Raw genomic sequence first — 24,610 nt, 5'->3', positions numbered from 1 at the left:
CCTGAGTAAATGTGATTTTTGCCCCATCCGACAGAACAATTTTGCAGTTTCGTGGTTGAACAGCTATGCAGTTTATATTTATATATACATATATATATATATATATATAAATAGTATCTCACAATAGTGAGTACACCCCTCACATTTTTGTAAATATTTTATTATATCTTTTCATGTGACAACTTTGCTACAATTTAAAGTAGTGAGTGTACAGCTTGTATAACAGTGTAAATTTGCTGTCCCCTCAAAATAACTCAACACACAGCCATTAATGTCTAAACTGCTGGCAACAAAAGTGAGTACACCCTTAAGTACAAATTTCCAAATTGCGCCCAATTAGCCATTCTCCCTCCCCGGTGTCATGTGACTCGTTAGTGTTACAAGGTCTCAGGGGTGAATGGGGAGCAGGTGTGTTAAATTTGGTGTTATCTCTCATACTGGTCACTGGAACTTCAACATGGCATTAAATAGCAGGAACTCTGAGGATCTACTACTTTACATTGTAGCAAAGTGTAATGTCTTCAGTGTTGTCACATGAAAAGATATAATAAAATATTTGCAAAAATGTGAGGGTGAGATACTGTGTCTGTGTGTGTGTGTAAACAAATAAAACACACACTGCATAAGAAAGACAAACCAGTGAAAGTGATTGTTTTATTTAGATGTCCCAACTGAATAATTGAAAAGGGTAAATTACATTTTGGTTGGATCAGTAAAACCTGAAAACTTAAAATCGCTGGGCAGAGGAGAGAACGTTGCAGAAAGGTGCAGACATGGTGCACGAAACCAAAGGAACTGTCATCTGGGTTGAGAAAGGGTTAACAGAATGCAACAAACTTGTCATTGTGATCATTTACAGAAAGCCAAACAATCAGAACTTGGACCTTCCATGTATGATTAGTGAAACCACCACTTTGTGTGTTTACAGTGCACATCACAAAAGGGATAAATCATTAAGCCAATGGTGAGGACGAGGAGGATGCAATTTGTTTCCTAGGAATTAGTTTCTCATGCCAGGATATAACAAGGGAAAGAATCAGAATCTTTTTCCTGGTTTCAGCACTTGTAAAGAGGACCTGTCCTCAAATACATAACTAGGAGAACTTAGACTAGAACATGTGTATATATATATATATATAGGCTGAAATCCAGGCATTTTCTGCAATGAATCTATTTGACTCAAAAAATAGTAGAAAAATTGACAAGGACACTGCATTTCTGACAGAAGCAGCGGGTATATTCTTTTCTTGCTAAAAATAATTTTAGCCTTAAAATAAAAAAAATAAAAAAATGAAAGCAGCCACCTCATCTTTGGACTGGTAAACTGCATTATATTACATTTTTTTTGTGGGTTTAGATCTTATTTGAAACTTTTCTCACCTGAACCTTAATGCATAATTTAACACCTGAATTTAACCCATACCACATTCATTGATAAATGAATCGTTAATTGCATAGTTAATCTGGCTGAAAAAAGGCCATTTAGTTCACCCAATAGAATGAATGCATCAGCTGTTTCCATTAACTCCAAATTTAACCTAGCACCTAACTGTAGCTCTTTAAATGCTGAACTTATTGGCACTAAGGCCCCTTTCACACTTGTAAAACTTTGCGCCAACTTTGGAGTGCAACTTTGACACAACTTTGGATAGGTGCAACATGGATACGACTTTGGCTTTGACTAGTTTTAATGGAAAACTGTTGCACACAAGTTGCATTGTATAACATTCAGGTATGACTTTTATGCAACTTCTGAGGGTTAACATTGAAGTCTATGGCCCTCAAGTTGCATGAAAGTCGGACCAAAGTAGTGCATTAACTACTTTTGAAGTTGCTGCAACTTTTAAGTTGCACACATATGAATTGGTATCAATAGAAAACATGGGGAGCGCCATGTTGTGCAACTCTGATGCCCAAAGTTGCATGATAAGTTGCACAAGTGTGAAATCCTCCCAGGCCTACATTTCATTAAATGGCAGAGAAACCAGCTAATGTGTGAGATTTAGGCCTATTTCACATTATTGTGCTTCTGCTTCCATGGTATCTAGCAAAGAGACTGGAAGCCCACAAAGCCTCAACAAAGTCTTATACATGCAGCTTCCAAAATCCACCAACACTGTTCATTGTCCTAAGAGCCTAGCCCAGTATCTGTCTTCCCTTCTTTGCGGCTAAGTTACAGCTATCTTTTAGTAATGCAATATTTTTTCCACAGGATCTGAAATTGCCCTCACACACTTCCCAATATTTAATAAAACTTTTTTTTCTAGAGACATGATCAATAAATCCCTGCCTGGGACCTCCTTTACCAATGTGTTTCACCCAAAAACAGACTTAAGCCCGATACACAGTGAGTCTTTTTGTTTCGTTCAATCCAGCGAGCTGAACGAAAAAAAAATATGGAGCTTGCTTTACCAACTATGCAATATTAGTAGAGCGATCTCCCCGCTGAGCTATTGTGTTCCTACTGGAGACTTCCCCCTCCCCGCCCTGGCAGAACACAGCTGATCAGATGCCGATTGGCTGCTGGTTTTCCAGCATTCCTGTTCAACATAAGCCGGGCAGGCTGCTGTACACACTGGCCGAATGTCTGGTGTCTGAGGAACCGGCCGATATTCGACCCATGTGTACCAGCCTTTAGACACACAGGGGTTGATTTACTAAAACTGGAGAGTGCAAATTCTGGTGCAGCTGTGCATGGTAGCCAATCTGCTTCCAACTTCAGCTTGTTCAAATACATTTTGACAGAGCTGCATCAGATTTTGCACACTCCAGTTTTAGTAATCAACCCCAAAGTGTCTAGAGAGCCTGTCTTAGGTAAAAGACAAAGGAGGTCTCAAGCGTGGCTTTGTTGTTCATATCTCTGGAAAGATAAAGATTTGTTGAGGCTGGAATACTCAGTAGAAGTTGGTCTTGTATCTTGTGAACTTTGTTGTGGAGAGCACAGATGAGCTCCGATCTGGTGTTAGCACCCAACAGCCAGGAGCCATCAGGGAGGCTTGAGTGGCCACTTGTTGCTATTTGATGAAATCCTTTGACTGAAAAGGTTTTTAGTATTTACTTGAACTGTTGTGCTTCTTCCAGGTTATATGTGGTTGAAGAGCTCCTGGACTGTGCTAGAGCGTCAGGCAGCACCAGTGTGGCCATTGACCTTGTGCAGCTGGCAGTCGGCTACAGCTTGCCAAACACGGCTAAACTTGCCCAAACCGTGCTGGATGAGTTCACCCTTAGTGAAGAGCAAAGGTATGAACTGGGTATTTTGTGTATATATAAGAGGCACTCAAGTAGCAAATTTTAGACCTTTACCAAGGTGCACCAGGGCTCTGTTTTTGGAACTGTTCCTCTGCCACCTTCAGGTAGTTGGACACTGGCAAAAAAAAGGCGGGAAATCCCCTCCTGATCATAACCCTTCCCCTTTTTGGCAAGGCTAGTGTCTTAGGTGATGGTCACGTCTGTGCAGTCTGCACAAAAACGACGACTTCTTAACGGTTCCATCTCAGATTAGGGGACTGACATTTCCACACCCATTACCTATGGCTTTTCTTCGCTCAGAGGAATGGTACCCAGGCTCTGCGCTGAGCACACAGGGACAGTCTGCAAGGTTCTGGTTGACACTGGACTCTGCAGAACGGGACCCTGTGCAATAATATATTGCCTCGAGGTCCACTACGGTACTATACAGGTCAAGAGCAGTGATCTCCAGCCGTGGAGTCAAGGCCCCGAGGGTCCTGGAGACATAGCCTGCCAGGATGTGTGAAGAGAATGGCTGCCCTAGCTGCTCGCATTGCTGGTACCATTCATCTTCTCCTGTTATGCCTTCTCCTCCACCCCGATCTAAAAAAAGAACTGCTTGTGGGCTCCCCTCAGCTATTTGGGCATGTATTTTTTTTTTTTTGCATTTGTGTGGAAAAATAAATGTTACTGTGTTAAGCTAGCAGTGTGGGGCAGTCTGGGAAGGTTTTGACACCAGAAACCAAAAAAAAACTTTCCATTCTCTGCATTCTCTTTTAAGCACAATAGGCCATGCATGCACAGGCATAGAGCAGCTGATGATGTCACATTCAGGGTAAGACAGCGGCCATCTTGTAGAATCCTATTCCTTACATGTGGCAGCGACGGAGTCTGTTGCCGTGGGACTACAGGTTGCAGGCAAGTATACTGAAAGGGATCACTAAGCAGCTATTTTGTGGGGCTGGCAGTAACAGGAGGCAAACAATTAGGGGTGACTAGCACTCTGGTGTATTATACAGCTTACTGGGACCACTGTTTTATCCAGCAATAGTCCTAATATACCTGTCGGCAGGCCATATCACAGCGACGACAGAAAAGTAGGAATTTAGGGGGTAAGGGGTCCCAAATCCCTTTATTAACCTCCCTAGCGGTATTCCCGAGTGTGGGTTGAGGTTATTATAGTGTACCAAAAGCGGTAACCCCGAGCCACACTCGGAATTACCCCAGAATCAAACTCGCCTTCCCCTGCGATCCCCCACCGTCCTCCCCGCCATCATCTCGCTGTGTGCTTGGCAGATGCCGGCACCTGTCTTACGGTTACCTTCCCTGCGAGCGTTGTGATGCAGGGGGGTTGGAACCAGCGGCAAACTTCAAAATGTAAATACACTAAATGACATGATACAAAGCTGTCGGTGTAATGGATTACACTGTATCATGCCATTTCACCACAGGATTTCACCTGGTGGCTTTTCCAGTTCTTTGTGCCTGGAAAATTTAGAACAACCATGGCATCCAAAAAGCGTTCTTTTTGCGCTAAAGCGCTTTTAGACGAACTGGAAAACAGCGACAGCGAAACAGAGTTACTTGAAGAACTGAGCTATAGCGATTCGTGGGAAAATTCAAGATAGAAAGTGACTACAGCGACGATTCTGATGTCTTTCTGGCACATAGCTCCGTTGGAAATTCTGAAGAATCATTTGATATACTTCCCAAATTTTTTTTTTTTTTAGTTTTGGTGCAGAATGAGTAGTTTCATCAAATTCTTCATTATTTTCAAACTACTCATTCTGCACCAAACCTAAAAAAAATTTGGGAAGTATATCAAATGATTCTTCAGAATTTCCAACGGAACTATGTGCCAGAAAGAGAAATCAGAATCCGTACCTGATGACGAATTTTCCAACGAATCGCAATTGCTCAGTTCTTCGTCTAAAAGCGCTTTTGTGCAAAAGAACGCTTATTGGATGCCATGGTCGTTCTCAATTTTCCAGGCACAAAGAACTGGAAAAGCACAGGCAGGGCACTGGAAAAGCCACCAGGTGAAATCCTGTGGTGAAATGGCATGATACAGTGTAATCCGTTGGGAAAACCACTTTGTATCATGTGATTTGGTTTTTTTACATTTTTGAAATTGCCGCCGGTTCCACCCACCTGCGTCTCGACGCTCGCAGGGAAGGGAACCATTAGACAGGTGTCTGCATCGGCTGAGCACACAGAGGGAGGACAGCAGGAGGATGGCTGGAGGACGGCGGGGGATCACAGAGGAAGGTGAGTTTTATTGTGGGGTAATCCTGAGTGTGGCTCGGGGTTACCGCTTTTGGTACTTTATATTTAACCCCAAGCCACACTCGGGAATACTGCTAGGGAGGTTATTATTATTTATGATTTCGTGTTTCAAACTTTCTCATCCCCGGATGTCTACTAGACTCTTATTTGGACAGATTTAAGTGAATTATACCTAGAATTACAGGCCTAAAATATAAAACAGCATATTTCCATGCAAAACAATGTACCGCTTTTAGCACAGAAATTCTGACATAATCAGACTGCCAGGGAGGTTAAGCAGGATGGAACCTTGACATAGCCCCCCCCTTGAATTTAGTTCCATGCGGCTCTGACTCCTGTTACCTATCTGGTATTTTGTTACTTCTGGGGAATCTTCCTCCAGTTCCTTAGTACTAAGGGAGGAAGTCTCTTCTGCTAGTACTGGTTTACAGTGACAGCTCTCCAGAAGCGTTTTCCCTGGCCTCTCCCCTCCCTGTTAAAGAAAGAGCAACCCGTTGAGGACAAGATAATGGAGAATGATTGTGGTGTCCACCACAACATTCTCAATTCTTTCTTGTACATCCTAAGTAAAAGATGTTTTTTACATGGACTGGCCTCACCCCGACAAGGTATGTGTTCTGCCAAAAGGGTTTGCTCAGCAATACCCCCACTAAAAATGGCAGATTCAATAGCTATGGCAGTTCTCATCTCAGGAAGATGCCCCCGTGTACAGTGGACAAGGTTCTGGCTTTTATAGATCCCTCGGGCAAATGTTTAGAGGCCTCATACGCTGTGGAGGTAACCTTGCAGCCTGCTATTGCAGCTGTAGGCTTGTGCCAAAGCCATAAGATTTGACAAAATGCATGGCAAGAGAGAGGGCTCCTACTAGTGGTGATACCAAAAGGGGAACAAACCTGGAAGGTATTCCATGTGCTCTAATTCTCAGTGGAAACCTTGAAGGGCTCCATATAGCAACGTTCTTAGGGACCTTGTCCATACACATCGACAGAATAAGTTTGCTATAGAGTTGATCAGCCAAATTACCCTGTGAGAAGCATGTGGAAAGTTTACCTTTTTATGTGAAATGTTTCTTTTGTCCTGCCCTTGATGGTTTCATTCAGAAGGTGACTATGGGTAAGCATACTCTGTTACCCCTTTAAAAAGAAGGCAATGGCTATGGTTCAGAAACCTGACGCTCCTTTTATTTCCAAGAAGCATTATTTTCACCAGTCTCAGGCTTTGGGCTTAATCCTAATCCCACTTACTCAATTATCTATAGACTCCGAAGCCCTGTATGCTAAGGGACAAATCTTCACAATAAAGGTGCACCTTATTTGGGGTGTGTTTGCAGGCCTTCATGGAGGTTCCGCAGGGTGAGATTACAAATGAATGGGTCTGCATCATCGTAGCTCACAACTACAAGCTAGAATTTCAGAGCCCCCCCCCCCCCCCCCTGCGTTTTATGCTCTCAAATGTTATCTTTGAATGTTATCTTTGTGTCAGGACCCTCCAAGATAGAAAGAGAATTTTTTTTCTCTGCATCTATGAGGAGATCCACCAGTCCAGAGACAGGGGTAGGGAGTAATGGCATCATGAAATCTAACAAATGTAGTCTCCCTGTCCTATGTTGCCAAGATATTCCATTGTAGACGCCTGGACCAAAACAGGGCAAAGTGCACTGCCTTGAAGGAGGCTACCATATTTCCCAGAACTTTAATGCGAAAAAGTAATTTTCAAAGGATTTGTCAGCATCATGAGCAAGTGCACCTGAGTCTGTCAGCTGTACTGACAAATGTAGCAGGACAAGTTTATTCCAAGATGTTTATGGGAAACAGCCTCCCCTGCGGTGACCAAGTTTCCTGGACCGAGACTTTGTCTAGAACTCCATTCCTACACTGCTGAAGGCTAAGAAGGTGACTTCAAGGAAAATTTACCACGGAACTTGGAAGTCTTATTTTGGCCGGTGTGACGTTTGGGGATTTAATCCTCGTAAGTATGCCATATTTCATTATTCCAATTTGTACTTCACCTGGAACTGGCCTTAAGTATGATCAAACAGATTTTAGCTTTGGCAGTCCTTTTTCAGAGACCGATTTGTTTCTCATTCCTTAGTGCATGCCTTTGTGCAAGGTGTCACATATTTTTCCACTAGTTAAGACTCTGTGGGACCTCCACTTGGTATTTTCTGTATTACAGAAATCTCCATTTGTACCCACCTGGGATATTCCTTTAGGCCTTCTGACTCTGAAGGTTATTTTTTTGGTTGCCGTTACTTTAGCTTGCAGTTTATGAATTGACAAATCTTACTTGTAATGAACCGTGCCTGGTGCTCAATGATGAAGTGGTTCAATCGCCTCAGACCTCTTCATTTATTTATTTTTTTTATTCACTCAGACGACTTATTTACCTAAGGTGCTTAATGCGTTCCACCTAAACCAGGACATTGTTACTCTTTCCCTCCTAGACACTGGTGGAAAAAGCTGCTCACACCTTGGATGTAGTTCGTGCTGTCAGGTGTTACCTGGCGTCTACTGCTGCATTTTCAGTCTGATTCCTTCTTTGTGTTTCCTGAAGGCCCGAGTAAGAGACACAACTGCCAAATCTACCATTTCCCTATGGATCCATCAGCTTATTTATCGGGGTTATGGTCTGAAGTGAGAGGTTCCACTGTGTTCGGTGAGGGCTTCTTCTCCCAGGAGTGTTGGTTTCCCCTGGGCTAATTGTCATTAGGCTTTGGTAGCTAAAGTTTGCAGAGCCGCTACCCGGTCTTCGGTTCATTCTTTTATGAAATTTTTACCAAGTGGATGTTAGAACCTATGAAGACACTACGTTTGATTGACGAGTCTTGCAGGCTGCTGGGTGAGGTTCTTTTGGTTTAGTTTGGTTGACTTGATGCTGTGTTGCTCCCCCCTCATTTTTAGTGCATTGATACAACCCGATTGTAAGGATTATGAAGATACCCTGTGTCCTGGGATGTACAAAAAAAGAAAATGGGGCTTTTAGTTTACCTGTAAAATCCTTTTCTTGCAGTACGACACAGGGATCCCACTCCTCCGCTTTCTTTTGTGGCTCATGGCTTCCTTGCCAAGATGTTAGGGGTTATGCGTAATAAGGGATTTCCTTTTTTTTTCTGCCAGTGTCCAATCACCTTAAGCTAGCAGCATAACCTTATCTTGATGTATATGATAAATCCATTAAGCAAATTTGCTGTGCCCTAAAACTAATTTAAATGTATTTTTTTACTGAAAATTTGCTCTTGATAAACAGTTGTTAAAACAAAGACTAAAATGGAGAATTAAATAATGGTAGTCTTAGGCAGGAGTAGCTAGGCATAAGACTTGTTAGAAACAAAAGCTTTTAGCATAGACACACCCATGGGGGCTGTCCCACTGGTCAATAACCCCCCTGCATTAAGCCATCCCAACTCAGTTGATGGTATCAGCCTTCGAGGCGATACCCTTTGCTCAGTTTCACACTCGGTCTCTCCAGGCGGAGATCCTGGCCAGGTGGGACCGACTACCTCAGTCCTTGGGTCTGAGTGTCTCGTTGAGTCGCCGGACCAGAATGGATCTTCTGTGGTGGCTCCAGTCCGCGCCGGTGTCGGAAGGAAAGTCCTTCCGTCCGTTTCTGTGGACAGTGATTACCACGGATGCCAGCCTGACAGGCTGGGGTGGCATCCTGGGCAACCTGTCTGCCCAGGGCACTTGGTTGGAGGAGGAATCCTCCCTTCCAATCAATGTCTTGGAATTGAGAGCGATCAAACTGTGTCTCTTCCAGTGGTCGGATCGCCTTCGGGGCCGTCCTGTATGGGTACAGACGGACAATGCTACCGCGGTGGCTTACATCAACCACCAAGGGGGCACCAGGAGTGCCCGGGAGGTGACCGACATTCTGTCTTGGGCCGAGGCTCATGTCCCGGCGATTTCGGCAGTTCACTTTCCGGGTGTGGAGAATTGGCAGGCCGATTATCTGAGCCGCCAGACCCTGGGTCAGGGGGAATGGTCCCTACACCCGGAGGTCTTCCAAATGCTGTGTGCGAAGTGGGGATCCCCGGACGTGGATCTGTTCGCGTCTCGGCTAAACCACAAGGTGAAAAGGTTCGTGGCAAGAACGCGTGATCCTCGGACGGACGCCTTGGATGCGCTGGTGGCCCCTTGGCATCAGTATCGTCTGATGTATGCCTTTCCTCCGATTCAGTTGTTGTCCAGGTTCCTTAGCAGGCTGGCCTCGGAACCGAACTTGGTGATTCTGGTGGCACCGGACTGGCCACGCCGGTAATGGTACGTGGACATTGTTCACCTGGCAGTCGCGACTCCTTGGCGACTACCGATGCGAGAAGATCTTCTGTCTCAAGGACCGATCTTCCATCCTGCTTTACAGTCGCTGGCTTTAACGGCCTGGTTGTTGAAAGCCAGGTCCTGAGAGACAGGGGTCTCTCCTCAGAGGTCATTCCTACTCTGATCAAGGCTAGAAAAGCCTCGTCTGGTAAGATTTACTACCGTACCTGGAAAGCCTATTTTACCTGGTGTGAGTCCAGGGGCTTTTCTCCTCGCTCATACTCTGTGACGAGAGTGTTGGCTTTCCTCCAGTCTGGTGGGGACCAGCGCCTGGCGCTGGCCACGATAAAGGGCCTTGTATCTGCACTGGCTGTTCTTTTTTTAACGTCCTGTGGCATCTCATTCCTTGATTCGCACCTTCATTCAAGGTGTGCGATATCTGGCCCCTCCCCGGAGGGAGCCTTTACCTCCATGGGACTTGAACTTGGTTCTGTCTGTGTTACAGCGTTCTCCCTTTGAAAACATCCGAGAGATATCGTGGCCTCTGCTGTCTAAGAAGGTTGCCTTTTTAGTGGCGATCACTTCTGCTCGCAGAGTATCGGAATTGGCGGCGTTGTCTTGCCGCTCTCCTTACCTTGTGGTTCATAAGGATAAAGTGGTCTTGCGACCTAATTCGTCGTTTCTCCCTAAGGTGGTGTCTGACTTTCACCTTAATGAGGACCTTGTTTTGCCTTCGCTCTGTGCGAAGCCTAAGCATCCTAAGGAGGTTGCTTTGCATTCCTTGGATGTTGTCCGGGCGATCAAGTTTTACCTGTCGTCCACTGAATCCGAGGGACCTCGGAAGGGCATGGCTGCGTCCGCGGCGACCATTGCCAAATGGATCAGACAGACGATTGTCCAGGCCTATGCTTTGAAGGAACGGGTTCCACCCTTCCCTGTTAAGGCGCACTCTACCAGATCGATGAGTACGTCCTGGGCCTTCCGGCATCAGGCTTCGGTGGCCCAGGTGTGCAAGACGGCGACTTGGTCGTCGGTGCACACCTTTTCCAAATTCTATAAGATTGATGTTCTGGCATCAGCTGATGCCTCCTTTGGCCGCAAAGTTCTCAGTGCCATAGGGGACCCTTGTTTTTTTCTGGGTCCCTGGCTGTTGGGGTTGTTTATACCCTGGGTTATTTGCTTTCCTGGGCTGTTGCTCCTGTTGAGCCTTTTTTTATGTTGCCCAGAAGGTTCTCTTACTGTGTGCGTGTAAGGTTCCTTTCTCTGATGTGGGTACTGCGTTGCCTTTTATGCGGTTGCGTCTCCCACCCCTCATGTCAACACTGCTTTGGGACATCCCATTGGTGAAGACTTTATGAGGGGCGGCGACTGTCGGAGGACGTAAGAGAAAATGGAATTTTTGTAAAATCTTACTGTAAAATTCCTTTCTCTGAGTCCTCCGACAGTCGCTGCCCCCGCCCCTCTTTTGGGGTTTTTTCTTGTACACTTACTGCTATGCTACCAAACTGAGTTGGGATGGCTTAATGCAGGGGGGGGGGGGGTATTGACCAGTGGGACAGCCCCCATGGGTGTGTCTATGCTAAAAGCTTTTGTTTCTAATAAGTCTTATGCCTAGCTACTCCTGCGGAGCGGAAGTCAATGCCCATTGGTGAAGACTTTATGAGGGGCGGCGACTGTCGGAGGACTCAGAGAAAGGAATTTTACGGTAAGATTTTACAAAAATTGTTTTTTTTTTTTCTTTTTTCTCCTAGGATAACCCTACAAGACTTGACTCAGAACAGCAGTAGTACTAGTAGTAGCAGCAGCGACAGTGATCAGGACTGAGGTGACCTGCAGACACCAATGTTTAAATCCACTTTTCCATCAATCTCATTACATCTGGTGGTAGACTGCCTTCATGGAAATGTACACTTTATTTTCTACATTTTTTTTTTCAGCTGTATTCAACTTGTGCATATATTAAATTATGAAAATAAACAATTTCTGGTCTTTTTGTGAATTATTTAGGCTTAATACCCTTCCTGGTATTAAGGGCACCCTCCCCTAGCTGCCAGGGGATTTACTGCTCCGTTAAGGAGGGGGGCAAGGTTACACAGGTACTGGTGATAGGGGACTGTGATTGCCGAATGATAGGCTTTTTGACTTACCGTAAAATGCATTTCTTCAAATTTTGGACACCAGTGCAATAGTAATTACCGGTCTAATTGCCCAACCAGCCATAGCGCACATATGGCGGGCCAGAGCATCTGCCCTCTTATTAGCTGGACCTGTAAAAGTCAGGGACTCCTCAGTCTGGATGAAGGTAACCCAATTTGAACTGGAAATCAGCGAGTCCACTACAGGTGGGACTGTCCACCTTTACACAGTAAATCCTCATAAGGATAACATAAGCAAAAAACACCTAGCAACCACTGTGTTTTGGACAACACCACTGTTTTGTGACAAGTTGTCAAGGTAAGCAGAAAAATAGAAAACCTTTTCCGCTTTGGAGGGCCTGTGGGTGCAAAAAGGAAATGGTGCCTCACAGGGGCCACCTCATGTAGTTTCCGAGTAGTAGCCTGCAAAGCCGCGGCCGGATCCAGCCGAAAATTTAGGCTGCGGATTTGCAGGCTACTACTCGGAAACGATTGGCCCGTGGATGCTAAACTACCCGCTCCCCCAGCCCACCAACTGCCGCAGGGAGCCCAGAGGGCATCTCTGCCCTAGTCACCACTCCCCAGGATGGCAGGGAACCTTGTTCAACCCCCCGTTGCGCACCCAGTCAGCAGCAGCTCCGACCAGCCTCCCTTAAGAGCATGTGGCAACAGCCAGCTCATAACCTCACTCAGGGAGGGGGGGGGGGGGCAAAAGACCCAAAGTGACTGAAAATTTAGAAGGGCTGGGGGGGAAGGGAGGGGAACCCGGGGTTCCGACCAACCCAGGGAAGGGGCCCACGTCCACCCCAAAACCCTTCAGGGGTAGTGGGGGGACAGCTACTTGCCATATCAGGAACAGGGTGGGCACAGCCCTGGACAGGACACCGCTCCATCGTAATGTGGGTGCTGTCCGCCAGGAGGAACGCTCCGACTCAGGCCGAGGCCAGGTCGTATGCGTCCTCGTGAGATGTTTAACTAGCAGGCCAACCCCCGCCTAATGGGAATATGCCGCGGCGGAGCTGCGGTCTGCACGAGCTCGCTGGCTGGACTAGGGGGACCCTAAGGATCTATATTATCCAGTTTTTCGCCCAGCCTGGCACTTGATTATAGTTCTCACAGGAACAAAATAATAAAAAGAGGAAACGAAATCCATTTGAATTGAAAAAATTTCCAGGACCAGAGATCCCAGCAAGGAACTAGGTCCTTACTCCTGACTAGGCAGCTGAGAGTGGGTGTATACCCCCTGGGACTGCCCATAGGTGTAGTCAAGCTTTTCCTGCCTAGTGTCCTACTACTGTAGGGGGCAGTATAACCCAATGGTAAGAAGAATCAGGCGCTGTGTGCGTCAATGAATGAAAGAAATCTTGTTTACCAGGCACTTGGGTTTGACACATTGTGGATCAGATGCAGAAAATGATTGGGTGGGGCTGGGGAGGACCCAGCTGTCATTGTACACATGGGTACCAGTGACAAAGTAAAAGGAAAGTGGAGCATCCTTAAAAATGATTTCAGAAACTTAGGAGCTAAATTAAAGAGAAGGACCTCCAAGGTGGCATTCTCAGAGATACTGCCGGTACCTCAAGCCACACCAGAGAGGCAGCAGGAGATTAGGGAAATTAACAAGTGGCTGAGGAGCTGGTGTAGGAAGAGGGTTTTGGGTTCCTGGAGAACTGAACTGACTTTTCAGTCGGTTATCGGTTCTTTAGTCGGGACGGCCGGAATCTCTGTTGAGAAAAAGATGGCCAAGAAGTTGGAAGGGCTTTAACTACTTCCTGACTGCCCGCTGCAGTTGTACGTCGGTACTTTAATGCTAAATACCGGGGTTATAACAGCAGATAGCTGCCATAACCCCAGTATTTTTTTAAAACGGCGGGCGATCGGCTTTTAGGTAACAGTGGTCCCAGCGGCAGATGCGCCGCGGGATCTCACTTATGGTGCGGCGAAAGAGGTGCACCCCCCCTCCCACCGTAGCCCGGTCGTTTACCAGACCTGCCGGCAGCGCGAAAAAGGATCCGGTCCTCTCTCCACACAGACAGGAAGTCGAGTGAGGGCAAGATGGCCCTCACTCGACTCTATGGTCTTGGAGGAACGGAGCGACGTCAAACGCCGTTGCCTAGCAACCAGCTTAAAGAGCTGATTTTTTTTTTTTTTTTTAAACCCTTTTTTATTCTTTTTTAGTGTCCTTGTGAGATCTGAGGACTTTTTGACCCCAGATCTCACAATAAAAGGTCCTGTCATGGCTATTTCTATTACAAGGAATGTTTACGTTTACATTCCTTGTAATAGGAAAAAAATTTGATCAAATTTTTTTTTTTTTTTTAAACTGTGTAAAATCAAAAATAATAACTAAACTAAATAGGGAAAAAAATTAAAGCGCCCCCTCCCCGTTAGCTCGCACACAGAAGCAAACGCATACACAAGTCCCGCCCACATATGTAAACGGTGTTCAAACCACACATGTGAGGTGTCGCCGAGATCGTTAGAACGAGAGCAATAATTTGAGCCCTAGACCTCCTCTGTAACTCTAAACTGGTAACCTATAGACATTTTTAAATTGTTGCCTATGGGATTTTTAAGTACCAAAGTTTGTCGCCATTCCACAAGCGTGCGCAATTTTGAAGCATGACATGTTGGGTATTTATTTACTCGGCGTAACATTATCTCTCACATTATGGAAAAAATTAGGCTAACTTTACTGTTTTCTTAGTTTTTTAATTCAAAAAAGTGAAATTTTCCAAAAAAATTGTGTTTGGAAGACCGCTGCACAAATACGGTGTGATAAAAAATATTGCAACGATCTCCATTTTATTCTATAGGGTCTCTGAAAAAAATATATATAAATAATGTTTGGGGGTTCTAAGTAGTTTTCTAGCAAAAAAAAAAAAAAAAACATTTTAGCTTGTAAACACCAAGTGTCAAAAATAGGCCTGGTGGGTAAGTAGTTAAACTAGGTATTGGGGGGGGGGGGGGGGTTGTGAGGAAGCTCTAGACGGCAGTGAGCAAAAGACAAGGAATAGTGGAGGCATTAGTGGTAATAATATCCATAACAATCGAATCCCGGGGTGAATGAGTTGACAAATCATAAATGAAGCCTGAAAAAACATAAGGAGAAAATAATATGCACCAGTACAAAAATCAGGGGCATGCTCACACATGCCAGGAGCCTAGTCAAAAAAATGGAGGAACTGGAGCGGCTGTTACATGAGGAGGTTTTGGACTTCATAGGAATGAGATAAACTTTGTTTGACAGCTCACATGACTGGCTGCCAAACATCCAGGGGTATTCCTTGTATCAGAGGGACAGGGAGGGGTGTGTCTCTATATCAGGAATGATTCATGGGTGGAAGAGAGGAAGATCTCAGTGATGGGGCAAGGGAGGGGGTAGAATCCGTATGATCGGAACTCCAAAGGGTAGAAGTAACTGGGAAATTATTAGTGGGAGTATGTTACAGGCCCCCTTACCTGAAGGAAGAGGGGTGGAGTTTGATCTCCCAGTTCTTTCACAGTTTGAAATGGCAGTGAGGCAGGGAAATGTCATTGTGTTGGGGGAGGTCAACTATCCCGCTATTGACTAGCCAGAAGAAACAGCCCACAATTAAAGGCCCACCATTTCTTAAATATCTTACAAGATAAATTCATGTCCCAATTGGTGGATTCCCCAACTAGAAATGATGCATTGCTAGATCTATTATTACAAATGATACATATCTGATTGCAGATGTGGAAATACGGGACAACTTGGGACCTAGTGGCCACAGGATTTATTAAATTAACCATAAATCATAGGAAAGGGAGGCACAAGAATAATACATTTCAAAAGACTTCAACTTCTCTAAACTGTGCTCAATACTACAAGATATTAAATGGGACCAAATCCTTGAAACATTGAACACGGAGGAAAAATGGGAGTGCTTTTTTTTCAGATTTTTATTGAAACATTTTCTTAAACATACAGAACAGATTTAAGAGGGCATACATGTATTAAAAAAAAAAGTGCAACAAGCAGGCATTGTAATTGTGACAACACATCATGGATTAAAGTAATACATGTAAAACTGAACTGTGTTCTATTTTTTAATGACAATGAACTTATGCATAGTATGATTCAGATTAAAGTATAATGACATGGGTCTTACAAATAGTCTTGGATACATTCATAACATATAAGTTTGCCTCCAGTTCACCTCTTTCCCCAACCCCAAGTATAAAGCATAGTAGTCCTTGTCAGCATTCCAACTACTGTATTTTCTGGCGTATAAGACTACTTCTGAACCTCAAAAAAATCCCCCAAAAATGGGAGGTCGCCTTATACGCTGAGTATATCTCCAAGGTAACCTAAGTATAAGTATTACCGGTAGATCATGTAATAAGGGGGTCGTCTTATACGCTGGAAAATACGGTATACAAGGACTGCAATAAGAAGTGTGAGAACGCAATCTGGTTGGCTAAAAAAGACTATGAGAGACAATTAGCGTAGGAGAGTAAAAAAAAAAAACCCCAAGAAATGTTTTAAATATATTAAAAGTAAAATGGCGAGGTCAGAACACATAGGTCCCATAAAGGACAATGAAGGTAAGATGGTTACAGGTGACAAGAATAAGGCAACTAAATGTTTTCTTCTCCTATTCTCAGAAAAGGATGGATATACCGACCACGACTGTATTGTTGGTAACACTTCACTGGCTCTACCCCTTGTGGCTAACAGAGGCCGGAGTACGGAAAGGATTAGAAAAGCTTAACATAAGTGAATCTCCAGGACTGGGTGGCTTACACCTGGGAGTCCTCAAAGAACTCAGTCAGGTTATAGCCAAACTGCTATTCCTAATCTTTATGAAAAGAATACTGACAGGAATGGTACCAGCTGATTGGCGAAAAGCGCATGTGGTACCACTATTCACAAAAGAGCAGATATATTTCTGTAAACTACAGGCCAATCAGTCTAACATCGGTAGTTTGTACACTGTTTGAGGGGATGATAAGGGACTTTGCAGATGAAAGCAGTATCATTAGTAGTGATCAGCAGGGGTTTACAAAAGAGGAAGTGAGCTGCCATCTGGATAAAGGTACGCCGGTAGATGTGGTGTTTTTGGATTTTGCAAAAGCATTTCATACACTCCCCCACTTGCTATGAGTTAGGCTGTATTAGCCAAAACATGTCAGCATTGATCCTGTGTATATGATGTAGTCAAAGGATAATACCAAGGAGTTATTGGCTTAATTTCTGCTTTGGACTTTGAACAGGAGAGTGGGGATCTCCCAGCCTGAGCACCAAATCTCAGCAAGTATTTTCCAATTGTACAGTTAAGCATGGGTATTTTCTGCTTGTAGCACAGCAGGATAAACAAACCTTACAAGAGGACCTGAATACATTAACAGAGTGGGCAACTACATGGCAAATAAGGTTTATTGTTGAAAAATGTAAGGTAATGCACTTGGAGAATAAAAATATAAAGCAAGTTACTCACTAGGGGGAGAACCTCAGGGGAATTCCAGGATGAGGAAGGATCTAGGGGTCCTAGTAGAAGACAGACTGAGCAAATAGCATGCAATGCCAAGCTGCAGGAAGTAAAGCCAGCAGAATATTAGCATGCATTAAAAAGGTGATTTACTCCAGAGATAAAATGATAATCCTGCCACTGGTCACCAGTTCTCAGAATGGATGTGCTGGAGAGAGTCCAGAGAAGGGCAACAAAATGAATTAGGGGAACTGGAGGAACTCAAATACGAGGAACAATTCCAAGTACTCCCTCGAGAAGAGACGCTTGAGAGGAGGTATGATAGTGATACACTGGGATCACCATGGAGATATTTGTATAAGTATGAAACTTTTTAGTGTTGGGGAGTGTAAGAGGACACAGGGCCACACGATGAGACTGAAATAGAAGCGGTTTAACTTTAAGCTGCGTAGGGTGGTAAGAATGTTGAACTCTCTTCCACAATCTGTGGTGTCAGCATGAAGTTTTGATAGTTTTAAAAGACCCTTGGGCTTGCATCTTAGCGAACACAATATACAGGGATATGGGAAATGATTATCTACACAAACACACACACCAACACAGGTTGAACTGGATGGACTGTTGTCTTTATTCAACCTTACCTACTATGTATAAGCCCTAAGAAGATGGACATTGAGGCCCCACTTATACATTATTGTGCAATAAAGACACCCTGACACCACTATAGTGCAATAAAGACACCCTGACACCAAACTATTTATCTTAATCCAACTACAGAACATAGGGATTGATTCCCACATCATTAATTATTTGTGCATATGCACAGAATAGTATGGCTTTAGCACTTGGTTGACTGACCCTGCTCAGGAAAGGTGAGCTCCGCTTTGCAAAATCCCTAGAGGAATACATTGAAGTGGTTATGGAGAGAATAAGGTTCCTACCACATTATCTTTAATTATGCTTCCCTATGGAATAGACAACCTCTACCTTACATGTAAGATCTGTTTGTCCCCTCTCCAGACTTCATCTACTGCAAGTCCATTCTTTCGTGTCAGACCCTCCTCCTCTAAGCCCACAGACCTGCTAAGGAGTCATCTTCAACTAAAGGTTCACCTCCACTCTTGGAGTTGGAAACATTCCAGCTTAGTACAGATATCCCAGACTTGTGTCTTTAGAAGAGGTACACAAAGAGCCTCTATTGCTGTTTTTTTTTTTTTTATATTCCTTTCTACTACCCTTTCCTCCTTGCTGCTTCACAAAAATGGAAAATTGTATACCCACCTTTCCGTAATTTCCTGGTGCATCTTCATGGCAGCATACAATGGGTTGTGGCTCCGCCCCCACAACCTGATAGGACTGGTTAACTATAAATCAAAGATAGACCCCAGCTCACAGCATTCTCGGTAACTCTCACCATTTGGGTGGTAATCTGTATGCTGCCATGAAGATGCACCAGGAAAGGAAAATTACGGAAAGGAGAGTATACAATTTTCCGTTTTCCTGGCGCATCATGGCAGCATACAATGGGAACTCACTCGCCATACAGGACGGTGCAAGAAACATTTTGTAATGGTCAGTAGCGTAAGTATGCATTTTTCAAATTTTACTGTTGTGAGCCGGTTCCATCTAATAAAATGTAATAAAGGTGTCCTAGGAGGACCATATTGCTAACTTGCAAATAGCCTCAGGAGACACTCGGCACTGCTCTGTTCACAGAGCTGGCACTGCCCTAGTTGAATGTGCTCTTAAGTTCTCCGGAACAGGAGGCTCTTGTGAAGAGTAGGCTCTTTTAATTGTTTTAACAATCTAGGAGATGACTGTACGTGTTGATGCTGACTGACCCTGCCTTAAGCCATGCTGGAACCAAGCACAGATTTCAGCTGCCAAGCCAGTCATCAGAGTTAGATCAACATCCAGGGGATGTGGTTCTCTCACTTAACCAAGAAAAACGGTAAATTGATTTCCTAGTTACAGTGAAAGGAGTAAGATATCCCATGAATAAAAAAAAGTCTGGGGTTTTAGGACTGTTCGGTCAGGGTAGGTTAGGTGAGGCTCCTTGAGTACATGTCTGCAGCTCTGACACCCTTTTCATAGAGGTTGTAGCAACCAGAAATATGGTCTTCAGGGTTAGATTGCAGAGTGTAGTCAATTCTGTAGGATAGAAATGAGGCCTTGATAGAGAACCATAAGCAAGTCCCACATAAGGGAACAATGGTTTCCAGGCAGGTCTATAACTTCACGCAAGGAGCAATGATAATGAGTGGTGAGATGATGACCTTGATCAACATTGCCTTGTGACTTGTCTTGATCTTTAGATAGAGGGCTTCCTTCATCTTGAGGTCCTTACAGGGCTGTAGATATTGGCTCTCTTTTTCTCAATCTTCACTACTTACCTAATCCCTATACCTTTAAAGCAATGGCTGATCTGACTGGGCAGCATTCCCCATAGAAACAGAGCAAAGCAGCAGACTGAAATGAAAAACAGCATGACACAGTGATCCTAGAGCAAGCATTGAGAAGGAGATAGGAAGAGCCAAGGTGAAATGACATAAATAGCACAGTGATTCTAGAGTAACAATGAGAATGAGAAAGCAAAAGCCCAGGTGAATGCCATAAAAAGGGAAAACATACCTGTAAACAATGACCACATAAGCATCCAGCATGCACGAGTAGAAAGCTCCACCATGTGTTGCCCAAAAATGCCATAAAACCATTTAAAACAATCACATTTTGCCATTAGTGATGATATCAGTGCCTGAGCATGCTCAGATTGCCATCTTGGAAAAGGGCTAGCCAGGAAACAGGCCACAGGAGCCACATCACTTCCTGCCTTTCATGCTCAGAGTATACTTGCACTGTTGCAGCCATTTTGGAAATGGCAAACGAGAAGAGGAGGAAAACAAAGGGAAAAAGCTGTCACGTACGTCAAAGCTTGTTTAAAGCTTTCTTTGACAGTCCTGCTCGCCAGAATGGGGCTCCAACCATATAGCTCATGTAGAGACTGTACAGGAAAGACTTCCAGCCAGGAGAGGCCAAACCTGGCTACAGTATGTGCTCATGTGGTACGCAGATAAGTCCTGTCAATTTAAGGTGCTCCTAACAACAACTCGTTATGTGTATAAATGACACCTGTCCACAGAATTTTTCTTCCATTTAAACCTCACCTTATTGGACAAGACCAAAGGATGTCAGGGACAAGATTGTACACCTGCACAAGGCTGGAATGGGCTACAACAGTGGTCCTCAACTCCGGTCCTCAGGGCCCACTAACAGGCCAGATTTTAAGTATTATCTTGGAGAGATGCAGACTAGAGTACTGCAATCACTGAGCAGCAAATTATATCACCTGGGATGTATTTCAGTTATCTTGCAAACCTGGCCTGTTAGTGGGCCCTGTAGGCCAGGGTTGAGGACCACTGGGCTACAAGACCATCAGCAAAATCTTGGTGAGGAGACAACTGTTGGAGCGATTATTCACAAATGGAAGAAATACAAAATAACCATGAATCGCCCTCGATCTGGAGCTCCATGCAAGATTTTGCCTCATGGGGTAAAGATGATCATGAGATCATACTCCCAGATCTACTCGGGAGGAGCTTGTGAATCATCACAAGGCAGTTGAGTCCATAGTCACCAAACAAACCATTGGTAACACAATACACTGCCATGGATTGAAATCCTTCAGCACCCCCAAGGTCCCCCTCTTCAAGAAGGCACATGTACAGGCCCATCTGAAGTTTGCAAATGAACATTGAAATGATTCATAGAAGGATTGGAAAAAAGAGTACTGTGGTCAAATGAGACCAAAATTATGCTCTTTGGCATTAACTTGACTCACCGTGTTTGGGGGAAGAAAAATGCTATGACCCTAAGGACACCATCCCTACAGTCAAGGACGGAGGTAGAAAGATCATGCTTTGGGGGTCTTTCTTTGCTAAAGGTACAGGCTGACTTTGCTGCATTGAGGGGCCAATATGCGGAGCCATGCATTGTGAGGTCATGGATGAGAACCTTCTTCCCTCAGCCAGAACACTGAAGATGGGTCGTGGATGGGTCTTCCAGCATGATAAGGACCCAAAACATACCGCCAAGGCAACAAAGAAGTGGCCTAAGAAGAAGCACATTAGGGTCATGGAGTGGCCTAGCCAGTCTCCAGACCTTATTCCTATAGAAAATTTATGGAGGGAGCTTAAACTTTGAGTTGCCAAACGACAGCCAAAAAACCTTAAGGATTTAGAGAAGATCTGTAAAGAAGAGAGGGCCAAAATCCCTCCTGGAATGTGTGCAAACCTGGTGACCAACTACAAGAAACATCTTATCTCAGTACTTGGTGGAGGAACCCTTATTGGCAAGCACATAGTCATGTTTTGCTTTTGCTTGTGAATCAAATTCTTATTTTACTCACTGAACTGCAACTCAATTTAAAATATTTGTATCATGTGTTTTTTTATGTATTTTTGTGTGATATTCTATCAATCATTTAAAATACACCTAAAATGATAGACCCCTTATTTCTTTGTAGATAGGCAAACTTAAAAATCTGCAGGGGGTTCAAATAATTATTTTCGCCACTGTATGTAGTTCTTACACTACTGAAAAAAATCACATCCTGGGTGCTAATGCTCACACTTCTCTTTGTTGTTTGATACCGCATCCTTCTTGAGCTCCTCACCCAACCTTTTGGTGTCTGACAATCAAATTCTGACATTAACATTTCAGCACAACTTTTGTCTCTGGCTGATCCCATGTTCAGAAACATGCTCTAATTGACAACCTTCAGTTTCCTCTCCATGAGAATTTCTGCCAGGTTATGTTGGCAGATTATTTCGAGACAGACAGTGCCCAATTTTCTGGAATGCTTCTTTTTATGGTCTCCCTTGCTGACAACCCTCAGACTCTGCCCTGCGCTTTGATATACCACATCTCTCCATATCAGGGTTGCGGATTACCAACTTGCCCATTCTATGAGTAGAGAAGGCATTCTGCTCTTGCCTTCTCAAAAACCTATTGCTTGGCAACGAGTCCAGCTGGCTCACTTTCTACAAGCTCTTCCTTCAGCGTCTCTGTTTTCGAGACGGCTCACGTACTTTGAGGATTTGTGTTCTGACACCTCCCCCCTTCGCCACCACGGTCTCTCTGGTCTACCGGGCCCTGGCCTCGCCGGACGAATCTTTCCGTCCCCCATTTATTGCCAAATGGGAAAGGGACCTGAATGTATCTTTTACGGACCATCAGGTTGAGAGGATATTATTTTTCACGTACAAAACCTCCCGTTGCTCGCTGTATCAGGAGGTGGGCTATAAGTGTTTAACCCGCTGGCACTATACCCCAGCCAGGCTTCATCACATGTTTCCGACCTGCCCCGAGGTTTGTTGGCGATGTGGGGAGGAGGTGGGCACCTACCTACACGTTTTCTGGTCGTGCTCGTGTTTACAACCCTTCTGGAAGGAGGTCCTACGCATTGCCCAGAAATTTACGGACCATTCCCTCACCCTGGACCCGGCCCTCTTCCTCCTTCATCATCATGAATATCCGAGAGCGTCCTATCGGAAGTCGATTCTGCCACTTCTGTTCACGGCGGCTAAAAGCTGCATCCCCCCGCTCTGGAAGCAGACGCAGCCTCCTACGGTAGCTATGTGGCTCCGCAAGGTTTCTTGTCTCAACGATATGGAAGATCTAGTAGCCACTGCGCACGGTACACGAGAAAAGTTCCTGAAACGCTGGTTCTACTGGCACGAATTTAAATACACTTCGGAATACACGGAGTTGATTACCCGCTAGTGGTCGCTGGGCGAGGGTCGGCCGGCCTTCCCCCCACCCCCCTCTTTGGCTCTTTCCTGACCCCTTCCTTTCTCGCTCTGGTCCCCTTCTCTTTTCTCTTTGTTTATTCTCCATAGCTTTTTCTTCTCTTTCTTGGCTCTAGGCATACCGTCTATAGGTTTTTCTCCCGCTTTGCCGCTCCTGGGTATTGGCTGATGTATTGTTGACTTCCTATACGGTGGATCGGTCGGTTTCCGGGAGTGGCGCGGTGCGACACCCCTTCGGGGGAAGTACCGCCAGTGAGCCCTCTGGAGTCTGCTGCGACATTCCGGGGCGCCTGGGGGGGGCCTCCCTTCCCCGGTAGCCGGCCATGAGATGGATGCCGGTGGGGCGGGGGGGGTCTGCCTGAAGGTGCCCTGCGAATTTATTTGTTCAATATCCAGCTCTAGAGAGCTAAGGCCGTGGGCTTCCTGGAGGGTTTACATTTTGTCTCAGATGCGCTCTATTGACGAACTAGTGCTATGTTGGTACATTTTGAAGTGCTGTTTGTATTGTCCATACTTTATTATTTGCTCGCTATACTCGACAGTTGATTGTACTTGCTGTTGATATATGGTATGCCTGTGTGTTTTCTTTCTAATAAAGAATTTTGAAAAAAAAAAAAAACTATTGCACCAGTTTACTCTATTTGCTAGCTTAGCACTGATAATGGCTGCATTGTCCCTGTTCTCAGTACTCCCTTTTGCAATTATTTTCTCCTCCAAATGCAGGCTGTAGGTGCCTTGGCACTTACATGCCTCTCTCCCCAAACACCTTCAGTTATAGGACTGCACTACAGAATTTCTCCCAGCATATCCAATTTACTAATATTCTATAGTTGGGCACATTCAAACCTCTAGGTTGGATGTCCTTCTTTCCGAGGTGCCCCGCAGGTCTTGGTTCAACCCTAATTTCCTCTTCCTAACATCTTTGCTTTAGCACTTCTTTTACAAGAAAGACCATCCTTGGGTACTCTTGCCCAAGCAGAGCTCTCCCCTTGTGTTCAAATGGGTTTTATTCAAGCCTGTTTATGGTGCCAAAGCCCATTGGGGGAATATCCATCTGGATTTAAAATTTCTCAACAAGTACCTTCCAAAGTTTTGCATGTAGTCCACAAGGTCAATGATTGCCTAAGACAAGGCAACACAAGGAATCTGTAGACATCCAAGAAACCTATCTGCATGTTCCCATTTATCAACCCCATCAGAGCCAGAACCTTGGAGAAACACTCTGGTAGCTGTGGGCAAGCTGAACAGCAGGGCCACAAACTGAAAGTGGCAATCCTCCACTGCAAACTGCAGAAACCTTTGGTGAGGTGAAAAGAGCAAATGTGCTGGTCTGTTATCTTTGAGATTGACTGATGCCAGAAAATCTTTCTTTGGAAAGCATAAAGTCACTCATCCCGTCTTCCCCTTCCAAACCTCCACAAAGCCCTGCATCATTTCATTGT

At 44.8% G+C, this 24,610-nt stretch overlaps 1 protein-coding gene across 1 annotated transcript in view; it reads left to right on the top strand.

The window, feature by feature from the left end:
• The window catches only part of PTCD3 (pentatricopeptide repeat domain 3), a 111,735-nt gene extending 99,985 nt beyond the window's left edge, over positions 1-11,750 (top strand). Inside the window, exons 23-24 of the mRNA XM_082258492.1 lie at positions 3,082-3,240; positions 11,522-11,750. Of these exons, the coding sequence (XP_082114618.1) occupies positions 3,082-3,240; positions 11,522-11,594 (232 nt within the window). The 3' untranslated portion in view covers positions 11,595-11,750. The remainder of the gene's footprint in view (positions 1-3,081; positions 3,241-11,521) is intronic.
• The last annotated feature ends 12,860 nt before the right edge of the window (positions 11,751-24,610 follow it).

This window comes from Pelophylax lessonae, assembly GCF_965119305.1.
Source record: "Pelophylax lessonae genome assembly, chromosome: 1".
Classification (NCBI taxonomy): domain Eukaryota; kingdom Metazoa; phylum Chordata; class Amphibia; order Anura; family Ranidae; genus Pelophylax; species Pelophylax lessonae.
Note: the sequence above shows the minus strand (reverse complement) of the source record. Positions and strands in the feature narration are given on the sequence as shown.